Genomic DNA, 24,510 nt, shown 5'->3' with positions numbered 1-24,510 from the left:
ATGGTAGTTGTCCTGGTAGGGATGTTTTGTTGTGGTAAGTGGTCTCAGATTATGCAACTATACTACTACAGCTTCTGACTTCAGACAGTAAATGTATGTAACAATTGTAAACAATCTGGCATCAAGTTTGAATCAGTAATAACCTCTAGGTCCAATAACACATGAGCCATGACTCCAGCTTTGATTAAGTTCACTTTCAGATTGCCAAGGCTGCACTGTTGTTCTAAAAGTTTTGAAACGTTAACTCTGATTTCTGTCCTCAGCTGCTGCCAGACCTGTTGGGCTTATCGAGCAATTTCTGCATTTGTTTCTGATTTCCAGTAGTCACAGCTCTCTTTTTTTTTTGTTTACTATTTATTTTACAGATCATGCTGCCACTTCAGTTTATTCCAAACCCAGGATAAGCACAAGTTTAAAACTGAAGTTCTTTCTTTTAAAAAATAAAGGAAATGGGCTCACCTGATACGGCCAGGAGAAGTTTTCTCCCTGCTTTGTCCATGATGAGTGCAGCCACAGCTGTGAAAACTACCTGAACAACACCAACTATGACAGAGCCCTCACTGCTGTTCTGAAAGAGAGAGAACAGCAGGAACAAAAATAACGGTTGCCATTCTAAAGGATAAAAGATTATTAAAACTGCCTAGAAGTGACTATAAACATTCCTAATCAATTCCCTCAAAAGTTTATTACTTACAATTCCTGGTAACTTTTATCACTCGAGTGATGTTGTTCTGCAGACCGGGCTAAATTATACTCTTTTCTGACTCCACTCAACAAGTGACTCTTGGAAAGACAAAGAACATAATCTGTTCCACACGGGGGAACAGATGAATTCACAACTTAATGAGAATGTTGTTAGGTGATTTAAACTAAGCCCGGCACTGGAAGTTTCTGATGATATTTACAAGTTGGAAGTTTGGGAGGGGGGGGGGGTGCGGGGGAAGAAAAAGAGGGGGAGAAAAGAAAAAAAGGATAAAAAAAACAGATGACGTGGTTTGACAGCATATCAAAACCAGATGCGAGGTCCTGTCAGAACATTGCATAACCTGGGGTTACTGACAGTTTAACTCATGACTAATTGTACCATCAGGGCTTAAAATATAGTACGTAGTTAGCATGGAATTAAGAAATTAATCAACAAATTAAATAACAAAGAGGAGGGAACTTCAATGATCATTGCTCATTTATCAGAGTTGAAATCACATGTAGTTTTAAAAAAATTTAAGCAATGTGGTCTTTGCTGGCTGGGCTATCCTTTATTGCCTATCTCCAGTAAAAATGAAATGCAAAGACAATGGAACATGAACAACTTGTATTTTAAACAGCACCTCTAATACAATGGAACATCCCAAGTGCCTCACAGGAGCATCATAAAACAAAATTTGACACCAGGTCACAGTGTCATTCAGATAAGATACTTTCTGACCAAGCTGTTGGTAAGTTTTGAGAAGCACCTTAAAACGGTTGACAGGTAGAGAATTCAAGAGAGGTAAGCTCAGAGCTTAGGTCCCGAGAGCTGAAAATACACCCAACAATCATGGAAAGCATAAAAATCAGGGTTGATCAAGACAGGTCATCTTATCTTGTTGACTATTTTATGTTGTTGTTAAACAATGCGCTTAGAAGTTCCTTTGCAATGGACACCTACTGTTAGTGATGAGATGATTAGTGCCTTTTTCCTGATTATCAGTGGTTGTCCAATAAGAACAGTGGTTTTACCGCACCATTTAATTGAGAGTTTGTCTTTTATGACTTATGTATATTTATTATCTTGGCTGTGCTTTCAAAACTCACTGCCCTAAATGAAGCTACTTATAAACCACTCAGGTCAATCAAGAACAACTTGCATTTATTCAGACTCTTAATATAAAGGATGCAAGAATGTTGACTGCTTGTCATTTTTAAGCATTATGGTAATAACTGAATGTCTTAAAAGTGCAAATCTTTTGATCAAAGTCTGAAAAGTTGATTGCTGAACAGTTAATTTAAAACCAGAATATATTGTCTCTAATTATAAAATGTTATTACCTTAAAATTTGCTTGTTCAAAGATGCTTTCAGCATAAAACATCACTGCATTGATTCCACTTAACTGCTGAAATAACATCATAGATATTCCTATAAGTAAAGGCTTGTAAATTGTTGGATTTTTTAGCTCTGAAAGTGCAAACTTGGCATCCTAGGAACAAAGTAGAAAAGACATAACAACCAGTTAAAATATAATTAAATCAACCTGACATAGCTGTTACAATATCTAACATTGCTCAAAATTTATACAGTTTTAAAAGCATGCACTGTCAATACACTTATGAATTGGGCCATAACTTCAATATTTAGTACAAGTGTAGATGAACACACAATTCCTGAGTCTGTAATTTACTACTTCAGTACAGACTCTATGATTTAGACCCAATGTCTTCCCAACCACTCCCCAAAAAGCTGGGAATGATATCAATCATTTTTGAGAGGAACTTAGCTTACACTTTTTTTAGTATTTCTAACAGCAATGTATAAACTTTGCTTGAGGAGGTGGCAGAGGTTTTTCAGTATCAATCTGAACAACAACTGAACAATTGATCTGCCTATTGAAACAATGGAATAGTATTATGATTGCTATCCAAGTGTGATTAATTGCCAAATTTTCCAAGGTAGGGGAAAATAATTAAATTTACTGAGGGTGAAAAGCTTTGAGCTTGTGTTTCAAACCACACTTTTAATATAACAATCAAAACTTTCATTTACCGCTTGATCATCATTGCAGCTCTATGACAGGAATCCTCATTAAACACAATTGCATGTTAAGAGGCACGTTTCACCAGAAATCCCTTGTTTCATACCATTGCTCAAATTGGTGCCAATATCTATAATTTGTGAAACAAACAATACACGCAAACGATCTAAATTAATCTCATTTTCCATCTAAAATCAAACACTGTAGGCCAGGACCAAAGGGCCTATTTCCATACTGTAGGGAATAGAATCTAATCCAACTTCACTCTTCATAACAGAGCATTTCTTATCAGCAGTCTGTGGAGGGGTTCATTATGGCTGACTGCCTGACCCTCTTCTGTGGCTACGTCAGAACCCGGGTGTCCTCAGGGAGGAAGCATGCAGTGCCCATCAACACCCTTGAGATTTTCAGGGAGAGGGAGGCACCACAGGGAGAGGAGTGTATTATTTCCCCCTCCAACTCTATTCGGATTTAATCCCTGCCCTCCCCTTCACTGTTTGATCACACAGCATTGCACTTTGATGTGAAGGGCACTGCTTGTCACTGCTGAAAATGTGTTGCTGGAAAAGTGCAGCAGGTCAGGCAGCATCCAAGGAACAGGATATTTGACGTTTCGGGCAAAAGCCCTTCTTCAGGAATGGGCTTCAGGATTCCTGAAGAAGGGCTTATGCCCAAAACATCGATTCTCCTGCTCCTTGGGTGCTGCCTGACCTGCTGCACTTTTCCAGCAACACATTTTCAGCTCTGATCTCCAGCATCTGCAGACCTCATGTTCTCCTCACTGCTCGTCACTGGCCACTTGGGCATTTTCATTCTTCCTGATGGTGGAAGCTGAATAAAGATTGGTACACCTGTTGTCTTTCACAGTATCTCACCCCTACACACATACAACATGGGTGCTGGGGAAAAATAAGCACTACCGCAGTTAGGAGATAAGTGTTGAGGATTTTTTTTTTAAAAAAAGAAAGAAATAAAAGATATAATGGAATTAGGATGCATAGAATGGTGTAGCAAAATGCAGGGGATGCAGACAATGGAAATGTGGAGCTGGTTTAAGGAACAGATTTTGCGTGTCCTTGATAGGTATGTCCCTGTAAGGCAGGGAGGAAGTGATAAGGTAAGGGAACCGTGGTTTACTACAGAAATTGCATCTCTTATTAAGCAGGAGGCGGCTTGTGTGTTGATGAGGCAAGATGGTTCAGATGAGGCAATGGAGAGTTACAGATCAGCTAGGAAGGATTTAGAGAGTTAAGAAGAGCAAAGAGAGGACACGAGCAGTCTTTAGCAAATAGAATAAAAGAGAACCCTAAAGGTTTCTATAGGAATATTGTGGACAATTCTGGTTGCCATATTTCAGGAAGCATTGGAAAAGGTGCAGAGGAGATTTACCAGAATGTTGACCGGTTTGGAGGGAAGGTCTTATGAGCAAAGGCTGAGACACTTGGGTCTGTTCTCATTGGAAAGGTGATTGGAGGGGATTTGATAGAGACATACAAGATAATCAGAGGATTAAACAGGGTAGACAGTGAAAGTCTTTTTCCTAGGATGTTGTTGTCAGCTTGTACAAGGGGGCATAACTACAAATTGAGGGGTGATAGATTTAAGACAGATGTCAGAGGCAGATTTTCTACGTAGAGTGTGGTAAGGGCGTGGAATGCCCCACCTGCCAATGTAGTCAACTCAACCACATTAGGGAGATTTAAACAATCCTTGGATAAGCACATGGATGATGATGGAATATTGTAGGGGGACGAACTGAGAATAGTTCACAGGTCGCCGCAACAGAGGGCAGATGTTGTTCTACGTTCTAACCAGATCATACAGCACTGCCCTTTGATGAGAAGGACACGGCTTGTCAAGAAAATAAAAAACCCACTGTAGGCCATTTGGTTTTAAATTCAAGGTGTCAAGCTGTCATGTCAATTGGTCTCATCGCTCACTCATTATGGTCTATGATATAAAACGAAAGATCTTGCAGTTATTTACAAGAAGTGCCAGGTGAAAGGCAGGGGAAGGGGACAGAGGAAAGGTTGGGGTAAAGCAGTTTGAATTTTAAAGTTTAAACAACCACTTAAAAAGGTTCAGGCTTCGTTCAGTTCAATTACCTGCTCATCACAATTTGCTTCAATCTGTCTGCATTCCCATTCAGAATCTACTTCAGGTCCTCTCAGCCAAGCCAGGACCCTTAGTGCTTCAGCATGTTCGTTCTTTCTAAGCAGGTACCGTGGAGTTTCTGGCATGAAGCACATTAGTACTACCATCAGGGTTGGTGGTAAGGAACATAACACAGCAAGCCAATACCAGGTCAAGACCATTCCTGGGGAAATTAAAACAAACCATGATGTAGGTAATCAGTAAAATAGTTGAGCTACTGCAATACTGGCTATCCTTGAGAGGTCTTGACAGGGTGGATGTGGAAAGAATGTTTCTTGCAGGAGAATCTAGATGTAAAAAAATCACCAATTTAACAGAGATAAGGACCCTCCCCCCAAACTAACGACCAAGATTAGCTATGATCTTATTTAATGGCAGAGTAGGTTTGGGTGCCATGTGGCGTACTTTTACTCTGAAATTACATGTTTACAGGAGGTTAGATCAGAAACTAGATCCAGGCTCCAAAATAATACATCCGTTTTAACTACCAAATGTGAGCAGAAAAATAAGTTGTTCCCAAACTTTGAGTCATCTAACTGTGGTAATATAGCAATGGCAATAGTCAAAGCAAGCCTACAAGATAGATCATATCCATGCATCTATTTCAGATTGTGTTTATTTAAATGTTGCTGCAAATGTGTTGCTGGTCAAAGCACAGCAGGTTAGGCAGCATCTCAGGAATAGAGAATTCGACGTTTCGAGCATAAGCCCTTCATCAGGAATACTTTATTTAAATGTTACCATTTGATGACCTCATGCCGCATACTGTTATAAAATTAGCCATCAGGTGCATATCAGTCCACATTGAGCAGGATTCAATGTAGCATGTCTTTTCTTTGACTGTGGTTACACAACTAGCACTGTCAAATTAATGGAAGTTATCAAAACAATACTGAAAATAAACTGAGTTAAAGTCATTATGTTACGTATCTCAATGCTTTTTCCAAAAGAGAAATGGGATAAATGACAAATTGTCAGCTGGAAAATTAAAGACCATAGGTGTAAGATTCATGGCGAGCAGAGAAGTAACAAGGTAGATGTGACAGGGAAATGCACAAAGTTGCATAATACCCATTTCTTGAAAACGCAGGGTTTGAAATGAGTGTGCACACACACATACGCAACCATGCAATCACAAAATTGCAGCGTTGTCTTTTCAGTTGTTTTAATGATGCAGGCTAGGAGCAAGAAATTAGCCCACTGACTATGGTAGAAGGGCAAGTAGTTTATTTGTTTGAACCTCTAGTAATCTTGAATTGTGAAACGAGGGAAAAAAATCAGCAAATTTAATGTCGTAACAAAGAGAATGAGACTGACTTCAGTGCATGTAAGTCTATAGTCTCGTCTTGATGACCTTGTAACAAAAGAAAAAGAAAGTCAGTTTGGGAATGTGAAGAGTGACTTGTGGAAAGACCAGAATCATTCAACATCCCAGAGGTCATCAGCGCACATTTGCAAAACTAATTGTCTGTTATCACAATTGTCTCATGAGCACACCCCAAAAAGAAAATCTCAATTCGTACCACCGACATATGCACCCATGATTCCGATTACCACCATCAGCTGAACACTGGATCCTAACAGCCCTCGTACTTTAGGGTGAGCCATTTCAGAAATGTAGACCTAGAAAAGAAAACATTGCTGCACATCAATTAAGTGATATTTCAAAAATATTAGTGTTTTAAGTTGGGTAAACTCAAAATGAAGAGGTGTTACACCAGTTATGTTAAAATCGTTCAACATAAGGAATGTCATTACATTGTGATAGATTACTCAGTCCTCTTATTCCTGAGTTGTTCCCAAGGAAGCAATAACAAATCAGTTTCCAGGAATGTAAAATTGGAGTTTTTCTTAACAACACAATATATTATCAATTTCTCAGCTAAGCTTGCCCTCTATTGGTTGAGCAATATTTCTACAAGTGTAAGTTACGAGAGTTTTAAATACTTTAGGCTGACATTTTTTCAAATCTCGCTGGAAGTATTTAATTAAACCCATGACAATTCAAGTCCAGAAAGCAGGCATTTCAGGCCAGTGAGGAAGCTGATGCCTTTTGACATTAGGCAGAGGCAGCTCCACAGATTTGTTTGATTTCTGTAACATTGATCACAAGAGTAGAGAATTGCTCACGTAGACTGAACTATGTGTACCATACATGAGTCATCACCACATGACAATAGTTTTCTTGAGGGAAACAAAAGAGACAAAGAATGAATTTTGACCATTTCAGCCTTTATCTGGCACTGAGTACATAAGTACAATGCAGCACTTTTTGATCCTACAAACTTTCTGATAGGCTTTGGTTTTGATTCTTTTGGAAAGATTGCCCCATGCATGTCACTCAATTCATTCCTCTTGTATTTGATATATTTATTGGAAACATTTGGTACAGCATTCACCCAGTTGAATTTAATAAGTAGGAAAAGCCACCATAGGAGTCTTTTTTGTTTATATAGGAGATTGTGATTAATTTTGAAATAGCTATTTTGCAACTCTAAGATATAAAGAATCCTGGGTTAATAATTATTGTGGATACTTTGATCTGAACCTGCAGACCTTAACTGTGATCATACAAAATGTGTTAAGTAAAATGCCCTATTCCTGGTTTATACAGGAACCTTTATTCCAACCTACAAAGTCAATACTTTTTGGATCAAAAGGATTGAATGAGATTTTAAACTTCTATGAGATCTGTAAAAATAAAAACTAGACAAAATGCCATTTTAATGCAGTTACACATTCAACATTCTGAACAGACTCCTGTTTTTGTCCAGTATAAAACAAAACTTCAAAGACCTTCACTTACTAAGAAGTTGTGCAAACTTGTGCACCAACAGAATTGAGTAGCATCATCCAAAGCCATTGTGATGTGAAAGCTGCTCAAATTGTTGGCAGAGATCACATATAGAGTCATAGAGAGGTACAGCATGGAAACAGCCCCTTCAGTCCAACTCGTCCATGCCAACTAGATATCATAACCTAATCAAGTCCCATTTGCCAGCACCTGGCCCACAGCCCTCTAAACCCTTCCTATTCACATACCATCCAGATGCCTTTTAAAATGCTGCAATTGTACCAGCCTCAACACTTCCCCTGACAGCTCATTCCATACACACACCATCCCCTGCGTGAAAACGTTGCCTCTTAGGTCTCTTTTATATCTTTCCCCTCTCACCCTAAACCTATGCCCTCTAGTTCTGGACTCCCCCCACCCCAGGGAAAAAGACCTTGCCTATGTCTCCTATCCATGTCCCTCATGATTTTGTAAACCTCTAAGGTCACCCTTCAGCCTCTGACGCTCCAGGGAAAACAGCCCCAGCCTATTCAGCCTCTCCCCATAGCTCAAACTCTCCAACACTGGCAAGATCCTCGTAAATCTTTCCTGGACCATTTCAGGTTGCATAACTTTCCTCTGACACAAACGAGACCAGAATTACATGCAGTATTCCAAAAGTGGCCTAATCAATGTCCTGGACAGCTGCAACATGACCTCCCAATTCCTATACTCAATGCTCTGACCAATAAAGGAAAGCATACCAAACATCATCTTCATTATCCTACCTACCTGTGACTCCACTTTCAAGGAGCTATGAATCCGCACTCTAAGGTCTCTTTGTTCAGCAACACTCCCTAAGACCTTACCATTAACTGTACAAGTCCTGCTAAGATTTGCTCCTCCAAAATGCAACACTTTGCAGTTAAATAAATTAAACTCCATCTGCCACTCAGCCCATTGGCACATCTGATCAAGATCCCATTGTACACAGAGGTGAGTCTTCACTGTCCACTACAGCTCCAATTTTGGTGTCATCTGCAAACTTTCTAACTCTGCCTATGTTCACATTCAAATCACAAAATGTGAAAAAGTAGAGGACCCAGCACCGATCCTTGTGGCACTCCACTGGTCACAGGCCTCCAGTCTGAAAAACAAGCCTCCATTACCACCTTCTACCTTTGAGCCAGTTCTGTATCCAGATGGCTAGCTCTCCCTGTATTTAAAGAGATCTAACCTTGCTAACTAGTCTCCAGTGGGGAACCTTGTTGAATGCCTTACTGATGTCCATATAGATCACGTCCAATAACTGAAATGGACACCCATTTAATGTCAGCACATAGACAGTGGATATTCCCCACTGCCTTCATGGCAGCTGCCCCAAACTTTATTCCTCCCTCAGCATACAGTCCTGAACCTTGGACTGTGCCAGTTTGCATCATGCAGTCAAGGTAAACTCATTGCTCTGGGAGACCCACCAGTTTCGCGCAGACAAATACCAAGGTGATGGACCTCTAGGTGTAGTTGACGTTTGTCTTGGTTTATGTCCAAGGGAACAAACTATAGAGCGCAGAATCGTGTGTCAAGGAGCTGCTCGAGATGCATCTTGTCAAAAACCACCGCATCTCTCTCCAGACTTCCTTTGCAAAGGCACATTCGAGTAGGAGATGGGAGATAGTCAGTACCCCTCCACAGCCACTTCAAGGGCAGTGTACAGTGGCACAGAGCATCCACAAACGATCTCACAGATATTGCTTGGCTGGTCGTGAGAAGGGCATTGTCTTGGTGCTTGTTAGAAAGTTCTAGTGATAAGGCATTCTGTCAGATGACTTTCACAGTCTGCTATTAAGAGCAAATCTCATTACAGACTAAGTTACAATTATCCACCTTGTTTCCTTCTATCTCAGTCAGCTGCCTCTTTTGGTCATGGATTCTGCACGTTTCTCCTACTGTTGGCTGTAACTGACGTCAAATTCATATGATATTAAATAGGATGGCACCTTATAAGAACAAAACTGTAGTAAACATGCAAATTTGTTTTAATCCTAAAGGCTTCTTTCTCTGCAAGAAAAAGAGGCAAAAACAGGTCAGTAATTAACACAACTCTGGTAATTGGTAAAGTACAGGAGTACATGTTGAGTGACTGGAGTGTTAATTATTGATTTTGTCTTTTACATTCTTCCAAAATGACACTTTAAAAACATCATGCTCACAGCTATTATACAGATCAGCTAGTAGCAAATAATGTCTAATTTCAAAGGTGGAACTTCCACATTGCATTAGCCTATACATTGACCACAATGATAAAGTCCTGAGTAAGTTGTCTAATAATTACTAAGTTAGTCTACTACCTCTCTAGTGTTGTCCACAGGTCACAAAACGGATGTGAAGAGCAAGCACTGCAGGAGTGATGACTCTCACAGCCTGATTGATGGACATGTCAGAGTAACAGGCCAGATACAGAAATACAAATTGTAAAGCTGGGGGTGGGGAGAAAGCACAGCATGAATTTCCAAGCATCCTTAAAATCCATGTTACTTAGTGTACTTTTACATATTCATGCTAAGCGGTTTGTCAATAATTCTAACACTATATTACAGGAACCTATATTTGTTCAGTGCAGACACACGGTACTTACGGGCACAACCAGTGAGGTGACTCCACTCGCCAATCCAGTCAATATTCTACCACTGTACAGCATCCAGACATTCTGTGCTACAATGATCATTGCGAACCCGGCGACATACGGAACAGCACAGCTCATCAGGGTCAGCTTTCTGCCAATTTTATCAACAATCCATCCTCCAATTATGCCACCCACAGCTGCACCTATTGTAACTAAGGACTATAAAGAAGACATTTTATTTTCATTTCAGTTTAATATTTCAGTTGTTTCATTTACATTTACATTAGCTGGGCAGAAAATCACATACAAGTCTCATTATTAAAATTACTCAAATTTAAGCGACTTATGTTAAATGTATCCTTCCTATTCATGCAGACTTTGCATGCATAGTATGAATATTCATGTAAATTTCAACAAGCAGCTCCATAGCGACAAAAAGCAGATTAATTTACAACGCTTGTTATCACAAAGGTTGTCGACAGATGAAGTGGAGAAGATGAAATACATAAGTAAGTTGCCGAGAATGATTTTGAACAATGAACTAGTAACACGACGTTTCCCAATCCTATTTTAACCACCACCACAGCTGTTACAACCTTGCTTGCTGATGGGTGAGAAGAATGGAAAATTCAGGAGGTGAACAAAATACCCAATGCCAGATTCAGCAGCAGGCTGAGTACATCAATTAAGAGAGACACTAAAATTAAATATTTAAAGCATCTGTGAAACCAAACATGCAAAGGTTGAAAACGCATCCACAGAAAAGTTGATTGCTTACCCCAAACCAGGAAGCCTGAGTGGAATCAAGATTCAGATACGGGTTTGAATCAGATTGCAATTCTGGAATGGCAGGAGAACTATAACCAAGGACAAATCCAAAACTAAGAGGTCCCAGAACAGCAGCAAATGTAGCCAGGTACAGATTCCTATTCCACACTTTACTGTGAAGATACAGGAAAAGAGATACAGCCTTTAATTAAAAAAAATTAAAAGATTTGAACATTTGGCACCGTGAAACAATGTAAATCATGCAAATACAATAGTAAATTATGTTGTTTATATCTCATTTTGTAAGATGGTAAGCAGGATTGCTTCATTATAAACAGTACAGGAACAACAGATTTGCAGGGGTAAAGACAACTTTTATTAGAATGGGATATTAGCAGAGGACAAAAGAAAGGTATGGAGGGGTAGAGTTTAATACAGTTACTTGCAAACCCAGTGTCATTGAGCTGCATTCTAGGTATAACACTTTCCTTTTTTTATTCAATGGAGAATATGCGACTTGTGACTACCCACAATTTTGAACCCTTTGAGGCTGACAAGAAGCTATACAGAGGTGTCTGATGGCATTTCTTCATTCTAATGGAAAAGTGCATGTATGGTGCTGTATCATGGGAGTTACCTTTTGAAAGCATCAACTTTTTTTTTAAAAACGAAGGAGAAGATTTAAGGGCAATTGAAGAAAAATTGATATCATATTTGAAACATAGAAAAGAGGGGAAATAGGCCGTTAAACCCTTCAAGCCCATTAATTATGCTCACGGCTGATTATCCAGACCAATATCCTATTTCAATTTCCTCCTGTATCTTTTGATCCCCAAGTGCTGCATCCAACTTTTTTTTAAAATCATAAATGTTTTGGTCTCGATTGCTTCGTGGATGTCAATTGCACAGTTTCACCACTCTCGGTAAATTTATCCTCATCAGTCCTAAAATGGTATACACTTCCATCATCCATCCTGTCCAATCCTGTTAGAATTGGATGTAGGTTTGCTCACTGAGCTGGAAGGTTCATTTCCAGACGTTTCGTTACCCTGCTAGGTAACATCTTCAGTGGCCTCAGGTGAAGCACTGCTGCTGAAAATTCCTGCTTTCTATGTCTGGGTTTCTTTGGGTTTTGTGGTGAAGTCACCTCCTGTTCTTTTTCTCAGAGGGTGGTAGCTAGGGTCTAACTCTTGTGTTTGTTGATGGTATTCCAGTTGGAATACCATGCTTCTAGATTATTATTTCAATGAGCCAACACACTGCAGCACAAAAGGAAAATCACCAACACCGTGTATTCAAAAAGAATGGGTACCCAACGAACACAGTCCGCCGATTTCTCAGCAACAAACCCGAACAAGTAAAACACATCCAGAAACCTTAGCCACTCTTCCTACAAAGGGATCTCAGAAATGACTGCCAGACTACTCAGACCCTTGGCATCATGGTAGCCCACAAACCCACACAGCAGCTAATGAACTTGAAAGACCCTACACAGACAATTAGCAAAACTAACGTCATTTGCAAAATACTGTGCAAGGACTGTAACAAACACTACATTGGACAAATAGGCAGAAAACTAGCCACCAGGATACATGAACACCGACCAGCCACAAAAGGATGTGAGCCTCTCTCACTAGTATCCTCACATACAGATGAGGAAGGACACCACTTCCACTGGGACAATACATCCATCCTAGGACAAGCCAAACAAAGACACGCACGAGAATTCCTAGAAGCATGGCATTCCAACCAGAACTCAAACAAACAAACGAGTTAGACCCCATCTACCACCCTCAGAGAAAGAGGCAGGAAGTGACTTCACCAAAGGAAATAACATCACCAACCCAAAGCAACTCAAAATGTAAATAGAAAGCAGGAATTTTCAGCATTGCTTCGCCTGAGGCCCACCGAAGATGTTACCTAGTAGGTAATAAACATTTGGAAATGAACCTTCCAGCTCAGCGAGCAAACCGACATCCAAAGCCTCAACCTGAGCTACTAATCTTCTCAAATTCTAACAGGTTTTAAGTTTCTACAAAATGCCCCCTCATTCTTTTGAACTTCAGTGTGTATAATGCTAACCGATTCAACTTCTCCTCACACGTCAGTCCTGCTATCCCAGGAATCAGTCTGGTAAACCTTCCATGCTCATCCATTAAAGCAAGAAAACCCTTCCCCAGATAAGTCAACCAAACCTGCATACAGTATTCCAGCTGTAGTCTCACCAAGGCCTTTGCAATTGCAGCAAGAAACTTACTATTGCATAGTGTTTGAAATGACCAGGTAGGTACCTTCAGACATTTGTTACAAAGTTAGTTGGACTGAACCATGCCAGCTATAATAAATTGTATTTTTTTTACCATGAGAGAACACATGTAAAAGTTAAATGTTGGAAAATGGACAATTTTTAAAATGTAGAGTGGACTGTGCCTATTGAATTGACATGCGATGCAGAAATGTAAAAGATTGTTTAAACATATTATTGCAGAACAGTCAAAGTTGACCAAGTGTTTTTGGATCAAAGGATAGGAAGTACTGAAAGCCAAAAAATGAACCTAATTATGGTTCAGAAACAGGCATTTCAAATGTTGGCGAAGAAAAACAAAAGGAGCATTGAAATGAGATGCAATGTCTGTAGAGTTATAAATAAATCACTTGCAACCAACAGAAGCTCGAGGAAATTAGTTTGACCTTCATGTTACATTTATGTTATCAAAGGATACTTAGCCTCGTGATTGGAACTAAGCCCATTTTAGAATCTTCTTCCAATATGCCACTTTAGTTAATATTTTCTTGCAACCCAAGCATGAAAAATATCTTCATAAAGAAATCAAAATTAAAATGATATACCAAATCTATCCCAGAAACGGGAAATATAGTAACTCCCTGAACAACAGATATGTAGAGGACTAAAGGTTCAGAAGCAGTTTGAGAGATTTGATCATAGAATAAAACATTTTTCAGATGTTTTGATCAGCAATTTACAGCCATCTAGAGAATGAGACATTTTGAGCACAGACTTGCTGAAATTCTGCACTGGACCATTATGGCATTTGCTAAAGGGATTTGGTGGAGTCTGTGAGCAGGGCAAAAGAAAAACACAAGATTTTTCCATTTGAGATGGATCAAGCCTCACTAAACCAGAATTCTAAAGCATTACAGGACAAGAAAGATGAGAAACATGAAAGTAGAGACACTTTTAATAAAACTTCAACATCAAATCCATTTCTAAAGTTATGAGACAATAGACTTCTAAAATTAAATATTCAAGATCAGAGAAGTTGGTTGACACCAATTACATTATACAGCATTGAAAACTCACAATCCTGAAGACACTGGCCTAGCTACTTCTGACACCCCTAGTATTTCAGCATCCTAACTTGAGCCACTGCAGCGACTTCAGTGCTACATCTTTGGTGATGAGTGCTATGACGACCCTGAAGAGAAGTGGGAGATCTTCCCGGTTTCTGCGTTTAAGTGGAACTGTGCAGATGCCAGGATTTGCTACCAGATCTATTCCATTATAAAAGGGATCAGTGATGTTACTCTTACCAGCAAATCAAAATCCTGACTGTTTTATTAGCACCATGCAATGAATCCAAAACAAACAGTGTTGCATGGATAGTTTCTATTTTTCATACTTAAGTGATATTTCCTTTCTCAGCTTGGGAACCAAGTATAAGTCTACAAGCCCCAATTACAACTGAGCATCTAAGTTACAGAATTCCCACATAGTAGAGATGTACAGCACAGAAACAGACTCTTTGGTCCAACTCGTCTATGCCGACCAGATATCTCAACCTAATCTAGAACTATTTGCCAGCACTTGGCTCATGTACCTCTAACTGGATTAGTGATGCTGCAAGAGCACAGCAGTTCAGGCAGCATCCAAAGTGCAGCGAAATTGACGTTTCGGGCAAAAGTCCTTCATCAGGAATCCTGATGAAGGGCTTTTGCCCAAAACGTCGATTTCGCTGCACTTTGGATGCTGCCTGAACTGCTGTGCTCTTCCAGCATCACTAATCCAGAATCTGGTTTCCAGCATCTGCAGTCATTGTTTTTACCCCATATACCTCTAAGCCCTTCCTAAACATATACTCATCCAGATGCCTTTTAAATGTTGCAATTGTAATAGCCTCCACCACTTCCTCTGGCAGCTCATTCCATACATGCATCACGCTCTGTGAAAAAGTTGCCCCCAGGTCCCTTTTAGATCTTTCCCTTCTTACCCTAAACCTATGCCCTCTAGTTCTGAACTCCCCAACCTCAGGGAAAAGACTTTGTCTATTTATCCTATCCATGCACCTCATGATTATATAAACCTGTATGAGGTTACCCCTCAGCCTTCGACGCTCCAGTAAAAACAGCCACAGCCTATTCAGCCTCTCCCTATAGCTCAAATCTGAACAGCTGCAGTACATTTCGTGAAGGTGGTCCCAGGTTACTGTAAGATGAGGAGTTAAGGGTTCAACACCTAGCAGTGGTAAAGATTAGATTAGATTAGATTACCCAGTGTGGAAACAGGCCCTTCGGCCCATCAAGTCCACACCGACCCGCCGAAGCGCAACCCACCCACACTTACCCTTTACCTAACACTACGGGCAATTTAGCATGGCCAATTCACCTGACCGCACATCTTTGGACTGTGGGAGGAAACCGGAGCACCCGGAGGAAACCCACGCAGACACGGGGAGAACGTGCAAACTCCACACAGTCAGTCGCCTGAGTCGGGAATTGAACCCGGGTCTCAGGCGCTGTGAGGCAGCAGTACTAACCACTGTAAAGGAACTGTAATGGATTTTCAAACCATCAAATTGTATTTGCATAGCATTTTCCATATAACAATGTCCAAGATGATTGACAGGAGTATGAAAAAGTGATACTTGACACTGATCTACATGAAGCTTATGCCCGAAACGTCGAATTTCCTGTTGCTTGGATGCTGTCTGACCTGCTGCGCTTTTCCAGCAACACTTTCAGCACTGATCTACATAGAGATATTTGGGCAGATGACCGAGCATGTTTTCATGGATTCTCTCTCAATTACTTTGTCTTTTTAAATAATAATAACAACAATAACAACAACAACAAACCACTTTATAATTTTTTTTCATTTAAAGCCATAATTTTGATCACCAATTCAAAAGTTGTGTTTAAGATTATCATCCGATATGTGGAACAGTCCATCTTCTGCAGCAACACTGGCACTACCCCCCACCTTTTCCTCCACTACATCGAGGACTGTATCGGCACTGCCTCGTGCTCCCACGAGGAGGTTGAACAGTTCATTCACTTTACAAACACCTTCCACCCCGACCTCAAATTTACCTGGACTGTCTCAGACTCCTCCCTCCCCTTCCTAGACCTCTCCATTTCTATCTCGGGCGACCAACTCAACACGGACAATTACTATAAACCGACTGGCTCCCACAGCTACCTAGATTATACCTCCTTTCACCCTGCCCTCTAAAAACGCCATCCCATATTCCCAATTACTTTGCCTCCACTGCATCTGCTCCCAGGAGGACCAATTCCAATACCAAACAACCCAGATGGCCTCCTTCAAAGACCACAATTTCCCTCAGACATGGTTGATGATGCTCTCCACCACATCTCCTCCACTTCCTGCTCCGCCGCCCTTGAACCCCATCCCTCCAATCGCCACCAGGCCAGAACCCCACTAGTTCTCACTTATCATCCCACCAACCTCCAGATACATCGTATCATCCTTTGTCATTTCCGCCACCTCCAAACAGACTCCACCACCAAGGATATATTTCCCTCCCCTCCCCGATCAGCATTCCGGAAAGACCACTCCCTCCCCGACTCCCTCATCAGATCCACACCCCCCACCAACCCAACCTCCACTTCTGGCAATTTTCCCTGTATCTGCAAGAAATGCAAAACTTGCGCCCACACTTCCCTCCAAGGCCCCAAGGGATCCTTCCACATCCGTCACAAATTCACCTGCACTTCCACACACCATTTACTGCATACGCTGCACCCGATGTGGCCTCCTCTACATTGGGGAGACAGGCTGCCTACTTGTGGAACGTTTCAGAGAACACCTCTGGGACACCCGCACCAACCAACCCAACCGCCCTGTGACTGAACACCAACTCCCCCTCCCACTCCGCCAAGGACATGCAGGTCCTTGGACTCCTCCATTGCCAGACCATAGCAACACGACGCCTGGAGGAAGAGCGCCTCATCTTCCGCCTAGGAACCCTCCAACCACAAAGGATGAATGCAGATTTCTCCAGCTTCCTCATTTCCCCTCCTCCCACCTTATCTCAGTCCCAAACCTCGGACTCAGCACCGCCTTCTTGACCTGCAATCTTCTTCCCGACCTCTCCGCCCCCACCCCACTCCGGCCTATCACCCTCATCTTAACTTCCTTCTACCTATCGCATTCCCAACGCCCTTCCCCCAAGTCCCTCCTCCCTACCTTTTATCTTAGCCTGCATGGCACACCCTCCTCATTCTCGAAGAAGGGCTTATGCCCAAAATGTCGACTCTCCTGCTCCTTGGATGCTGCCTTACCTGCTGTGCTTTTCCAGCAACACATTTTTCAGTTTAAGATTAAAACAAGATTAGAATACCTTCTTTCAATGTATATTTGCCTCTTCAAAATTAAAATCCATTGTGTGAGCATTTGTTATTCATTAACCCAATTTAAGGAAAGTTGCTTACTCATGTGCTAGTTTGAAAAGTGGTAGGAATTTGTACCAATACAGCTATAACTTCTAAACTGCTGAACAATCTAGGGAAATGGCAGTAGGCTGCAAATGGTTAAACTTTTAGTACATAACAGTTGAGTTCAGTTTTAAAAAGCACTACAGATGTTCTTGTCAAAAGCGTGGATTGGTTAGAAAACTAATTCAATCAATTGGAAAGCAATTCTCAGTACCTTAGCTCTCTCAGATTTATAGAATCCCTACATTGTGGAAGCCCATCAAACCCTCACCAACCCTCCAAAGAACATCCCACTTTCCTACCCTATTTATGAAACCCTGAATTTCCCATGGCTAATCCACTTAACCTACACATCCCTGGATACTATGGACAACTTAGCATAGTCAGTCCACCTAATCTGCACACCTATGCAGGAGGTAACTAGAGAACCCAGAGGAAACCCATACAGACACAGAGAATATGCATTCTTCACACAGATGCCCAAGGGTGGAATCTAATCAGGTCCCTGGCACTGTGAACCACCATGCTACGCTAAATGAACTGTAACGTAGGAGACATTCACCTTCTCAATGAACTGCACTGTAGGAGAAATTTAGAGGAAATTGGTGGCTAAAAATTCATGAAAACGTGATTGAAAGAATCACTGCAGGCTGACATAGTTTGAGCATAACATTTGGAACAGTTTCAGTATCAAGCTCCGAACTGAGCTGGAGCTGCCAGTAATCAAAGGGATAGGTCTACAAAAACACAAGTACCTCATGGTGATTTACATTTGAACTATAATTTTAATTATAAATATAAAAAATAATGAAGAGTGAAGAGATATGTTTTGAGGGTAAACTTACAAGTAATATCAAGATGGACAACAAGAACATCTTTAAATATATATTTTTTAAATGCCATTGCAAACATATTACCCTAAAAGAATTAAGTTGGGGTGATAATGATGGGAAACCAGGAAGCAGAAGAGTTGAAATCACCATTTGCATGTCTTTACAGTATAAGACACTAAAAACATTCCAAAAAATACTAAATAATCAGGAGTCAAAACTAGGACAGTAAGTAAGTACAATGAGGTGAAAAGTTCTCTGCTCCTAATGGGAAGTGCTCTAATATATTAAAGAAAGTAGCTACAAAAGATAGAGGAAATGCTGTTGAAACAGAAATTTGAATGAATTATGTACAGATCAGAGTGTGATTTATACATCCTTAGCGTCAACCCTTTACCATCCAATGGCACGTACTGGTTTCTGAGATGCTGCTCAGTGAAATAATTACAGGTTTAATGAAAATGTTGATCTTGTTCAACAGAGTGACATTGTTCATATCTCTGCTAATTGGAGCAAGGGAGTGTCATTGCTTGATGAGATTAATCTAACATTTGTGCAGTTATTCAATACAATATCATAAAGCTTGTGAGCATGACCAACAGACCATTGAAACACTTCGAACTGATCCAATAATCTGGTGTAAATTAACAGAAACGACAGGACACATTTATCGAACTCTCATGTGCACTTCAATAAGTTTTTTAAAGATCTGAGTTTTTAACAATTATTGCTAAAATAATAGAGAAAAGCAGGGACGTGTTGCTATAACTGCACAAGCATTAGAATGAGACCACACCTGGAGTTTTGTATACAATTTTGATCCCCCAAGGGAGGTTATTGTATTCTAAGCAATTCAGAGGAAGTTTAGTAGATTAGCTCCAGAAATGAGGGGTCTGTTTTATGAAAAGAGATTGAGCAGTTTAGGCTAATACTCTCTGGAGTTTATAAGAACAAGGGGAGATCTAACTGAGGTATAAAAGATTCTAAAGTAGATGTACAGAGTGCATAGGAAAAAGTGAGATCTGCAGATGCTGGAGATCAGAGCTGAGAGTGTGTTGCTGGAAAAGCACAGCAGGTCAGGCAGCATCCGAGGAGCAGGAGAATCGACGTTTCGGGCCGGAGTCCTTCATCAGAGTGTGTGCACCCTTATACGGGCAATGTACAAGAAGAGATCATACTTTTAGAATAAGGGGTAGCAGATTTAAAACCAATGAGAAATTACTTCTCTGAAAGGATGGCGAATTCGTGGAATTCACCACTGCGGAGTGTTGTGGATGCTGGGACATTGAGTAAATTTAAAGGAGAAAGATTTTTATTTAGTAGTGAGTTGAATTGTTTTGGACAGCAAACAGCAAAATGCAGTTGAGGTCAAGAGGAGATCAGCCATGGATTGTCTCAAACGGCAGAGCAGGGTCAAGTAGCTGGATTGCCTACTCCGGCTCCTAGTTCTTACGTTATGTACAGGGGCCAGCCAACAGCTATGAAGCAAAACATTACTGCATTACAAAACTAGCTCTTATTAAGTGCTTACAGCTCAACTAATCTTCATCACCATAAAGCTAAATGCCATTGTTTTTATTTCAGATTTGCAGTAACAAAGCACTTAAGAAATTCAGTAGATCTGGTAGCACCTGCGGAAAGTTAACATTTCAAGTTAAATATGGCTTCTTCAGTACTGAAGGAATGTAGAAACATGGATGTGTAATGTATGATCATAAACTGTGCTGGAGGGGAGGAAGAACAAAAAGGGAAAATTGAGATATGGCGACAAGGTGGCTCAGTTGTTAGCATTTCTGCCTCACAACACCAGGGACCCGGGTTTGATTCCCGCCTCGGGAAACTAAATGTGGAGTTTGCATATTCTCCCCGTGTCTGCATGGGTGTCCTCTCACAATCCACAAATGTGTAGATTAGGTGAATTGGCAGTGCTAAATAGTCCATAGCATCCAGGGATATGTGGGTTAGGTGCGTTAGTCAGGGGTAAATTTAGAATAATAGGAGTAGACAAGTGGGTCTGGGTGGATTACTCTTTGAAGGGTCAGCGTGGACTTGTTGGGTCAAATAGCTTGTTTCCACACCAGGGATTCTATAATGTACAAAGTTTGTATTTCAATTATTTTTCCAGTATTAGAAAAACATCACTGAATATTTCACATAATGGAATGAGTAAAAAATAGCCATTAAAAGGGTGAAGGCTGAGATGGGGAGAAGAACTTATTTTAAGTGCACTTTCAGATATTTGTACAGAGATAAGTAAGAAGCCCTAGGAGGATGAATCTCACAGGTATGCACGGTACTTTAATTTTTCCTGGCATATTTCCCAGCAAGATTACTTTACCTTATTTGTTGTTTTAGAACATAACAGCACAATATAGGCCCTTCAGCACCTCGACGTTGTGCCAACCTGTGGAACCAATCTATCCTACACTATTTTAAACAGTGGAGTTTAACAATGTTTATTCTTTGTTTACAATTATATCCAACTCTGAATGGTGAGTCACATGTGAAGGCTGGAGATTAACAGCGTATTCAATCTGAGTTAGATATGCTAATTTCACAATTGTTTCCAGAAAATCACATTACTCTATGTAATTTCAGGGTAACCAGTAAACAATACTCCCTGCATTATGCTGTCACGCAGCTTGATTTAAGACAACCGTTAGATTGATAAGACATTTTCAGATTTGCAAAGGGAGGGAGAAATCAGATAACCACAGTTTTGCTGGTTTAACATTAACTGTGGGAAACGTGGTGGAATCAGTGATAGCACTTGGGCAGACATCAGAGGAACAGTCAGGGTGGCTTTATGAAAGGAAGGACATGGCCTGATTTAATCTGATTGCATTTTGAGAGAAGGACACTAGCATGGCAGGTGCAAGCCTTTGGATGCTGTCCACATAAATTTCCAGAAGATATTTGATAAGGTGCTATACAGGAGATAATTGGCAAAGAAGTAGAAAGCATAGAATTGAAGAAAATTTTAAGAAATGATTCCTAATTGGTTGGGAGGCAGGAGACGACATAGGTATTGTTCTGACAAGGATGTGACAAGTGGTGTCTCCAGGAATCTGGATTAGTGGTGCTGGAAGAGCACAGCAATTCAGGCAGCATCCAAATTGCAGCGAAATCGACGTTTCGGGCAAAAGCCCTTCATCAGGAATCATGATGAAGGGCTTTTGCCCGAAACGTCGATTTCGCTGCACTTTGGATGCTGCCTGAACTGCTGTGCTCTTCCAGCACCACTAATCCAGAATCTGGTATCCAGTATCTGCAGTCATTGTTTTTACCTCTCCAGGAATCTGTTCTGGAACCTCAGCTTCTCAATTTTGAAAAGTAACATTGAGCCTTGTTTAATTTGTGGCACTTGCTTTCTTGAAAAAGAAAATCACCATGTTGTAATTCCCTTTGCTGCAAAATGTGAAAGTGGACAAGGTAACACTAGCATCAGATTTTCTTTTACAATTTCTAATTTCAGAAATTCCCATTAAGATCCCAGGCTCAGGGGATAAGACTAAGATTTAAGGATAAAGATCACAAACGAAGCAGGGAGCAAATTGAACAAACTGTAACCCAATGTTAGAAACTGACAACCAAACACAACTTTAGTGCAACTCTTGGTTCAATGCTGGTATCCTTGCTTCTAAGCCTGAATATTTTGCATTTGAGATTAACCCCAGCCTCTCCAGTAGCATGCTTCACAATGAATGCGTCAGATGTTGAAGACGGCCTGACTTGCCTTTAAGTAGCTTAAGGGACGATGGGGAAATATTTCCAAGTGGAGCAGGTCTTTCTCCTGATACCCCGTCTTTCAACTAACAGGGGAAATAAGGAAAATAAAAATTCTGCTTTTTATCTTGTTCCAGGCAATTTGACAGGTGCATAAGCTTACATCACAACTCAAAACATAATACTGGAAGTACAGGAATGCTGAGCATGCTAAATGCAAGTTCAATCTCTCTTCCAAGTACTTTTGTACTGATCTAAGTATATGCAATTATGCGAATTTTGTTTGATGTCATAGGGCAGGCCTAACAGAAACAATGACTTATCTTTCAACCAGTAATGACAGCTTTGAAAATCCAAAGTCACATGTCAAACACTTGCCACGCAGAGTCTCACTGCTAATGCTTTAACCAGCAGACCAGATATACTACCAATTATGCGTCACTCAGAAGTGTTTGGGAGAAGTGTGCAAATAGCACCTGTAAACTACTAAAAGTTAATTAACTAGACATCAGATTATGAAATATAGTTAACCCTTTCTCACCAAAAGGAACATGCTTGCAAAATAAATTTAACGCATCGCCTTGCTGTGATTTTTTTCTACAGGAAGAGCACCCGACAATCACAATTCACCGTTTAATCACGAAAGAACGCCTGCAGAAATATTTCAGAGGAGCATACTGATATGTATAAAATGTTACGTTGATACTCATGTCAGATTCGCCAAAATCTGGGAAAAGTCAGATCAAATGAAAACGTCCCGATAACAACTAACGCAGAGACACGAATGAAAATAACCCAACATGACCTGCAAGGAAAACTGTAAAACAGCAGGTACAACACGCATTGGGTGCAACAATATTGCAAACACAGAATCAGATATGAGGGGGTCACTTACTGAAAATATTGCTGCTCGGTGAACCCCCCTGCAGTAGGCTCAAGGAGCGGAGTATGCTCCTCATTGCTCATGGTCTCCTCCAGGTACTGCTACCCAGACACAGCTGGCGGCGCATGCGCTCTGGGGGTGGTGGGAACAAGTGGGTATGACTCCCACGTGACTCACTCCCCTCCCCCACTCCGCCATTTGCCGACGAAGTGGCTCCGTTTGTTCCTCCGCCCACGTTTACACACACACACACAGCGCACCGCCGCCTCCTCCTTTAACCAGTTATCTGCCAACTTTCCCCTATCCCACACATCTTTCTTTTAGTTTCGAGGGGCCGCACCTCCCGGAGTTTGCCTCCACCTCGCGGGGAAGGCGGGGCCATCTCTCGACTTGCTCCCTTCCCCCTCAAAAAACAGGGCCCGGCGCATGCGCGTCACCTGGCGTCCGTGCGCACGCGCAGTTCCCCCGATCCCTTGGGGTTGGAGCTCGGGGGCGCCGCCATCATTGATCCAGGCAGTTATTTTCACTTCTCGTTCAACATCAATCCCCTCAGGATGAAACAGGCGTCCCTTTGGTTTGATCAGGTAGCAGCACTCCGAAAGCCTGTACTTCCAAATAAACCTGGTGGGGACTTCTTGGGGAGGCACAGTGGTTAGCATTGTGGCCTCATAGCACCAGGGACCCGGGTTCGATCCCAGCCCTTGGGTGACTGTCTGTGTGGAGTTTGCACATTCTCCCCCGTGTCTGCGTGGGGTTTCCTCCCACAGGCCAGGTGAATTGGCCATAAGGTTTGGTGCATTAGTCAGGTTTAAATATAGAGGATGGGTCTAGGTGGGGAGTTGGTGCGCACGTATTGGGCCTGTTCCATACTGTAGGGAATCGAATCTAATTTGGTATTGTGTGATTTTTAAAAATAAAATTTGTACAGCCCAGGCACCTCCACCTCATGGCTCGGTCAGTTAGGCATCAGGAGGAGACAATGAGCAGTGAACAGGGACATGGGACACACAATTCAAAGTGTCAACCCAGAGAGCTGTTAAGTTAATGGTGCTGCAGGTTTTGATTGATTCCTGTGTAATTCTTTTGGCGTTTAACCGCCCCGAGGTTTGTCAGTGCAATAGCCGGGATTGAAGCTGATGATGCACTTGACAACCGGCTGGGGAAGGGGCAGCGCTCCGACAGCTGCAGCTGCCAGGTCAATCTGCCGCCTGGCTGTTGTGTGATGTTTAAACGGGGCGGGTCTGTGCGAGAGGCTGGGCGGGGCCAAGGGCTGTGACGCATTATCCTCGCGACCCCGGCCGTCGCGCGCCTCCTGCCGTCATTT

General features: G+C 41.4%; 1 protein-coding gene across 1 annotated transcript in view; it reads right to left on the bottom strand.

Moving 5' to 3' along the window:
• The window catches only part of slc2a8 (solute carrier family 2 member 8), a 29,960-nt gene extending 5,691 nt beyond the window's left edge, over positions 1-24,269 (bottom strand). Inside the window, exons 1-7 of the mRNA XM_060841442.1 lie at positions 23,199-24,269; positions 11,062-11,224; positions 10,296-10,502; positions 6,408-6,507; positions 4,836-5,047; positions 2,029-2,178; positions 460-568 (exon numbers count right to left, since the gene is read on the bottom strand). Of these exons, the coding sequence (XP_060697425.1) occupies positions 460-568; positions 2,029-2,178; positions 4,836-5,047; positions 6,408-6,507; positions 10,296-10,502; positions 11,062-11,224; positions 23,199-23,269 (1,012 nt within the window). The 5' untranslated portion in view covers positions 23,270-24,269. The remainder of the gene's footprint in view (positions 1-459; positions 569-2,028; positions 2,179-4,835; positions 5,048-6,407; positions 6,508-10,295; positions 10,503-11,061; positions 11,225-23,198) is intronic.
• Positions 24,270-24,510: the final 241 nt, after the last annotated feature.

The sequence above is a fragment of the Hemiscyllium ocellatum genome, chromosome 21, assembly GCF_020745735.1.
Source record: "Hemiscyllium ocellatum isolate sHemOce1 chromosome 21, sHemOce1.pat.X.cur, whole genome shotgun sequence".
Lineage (NCBI taxonomy): Eukaryota > Metazoa > Chordata > Chondrichthyes > Orectolobiformes > Hemiscylliidae > Hemiscyllium > Hemiscyllium ocellatum.
Note: the sequence above shows the minus strand (reverse complement) of the source record. Positions and strands in the feature narration are given on the sequence as shown.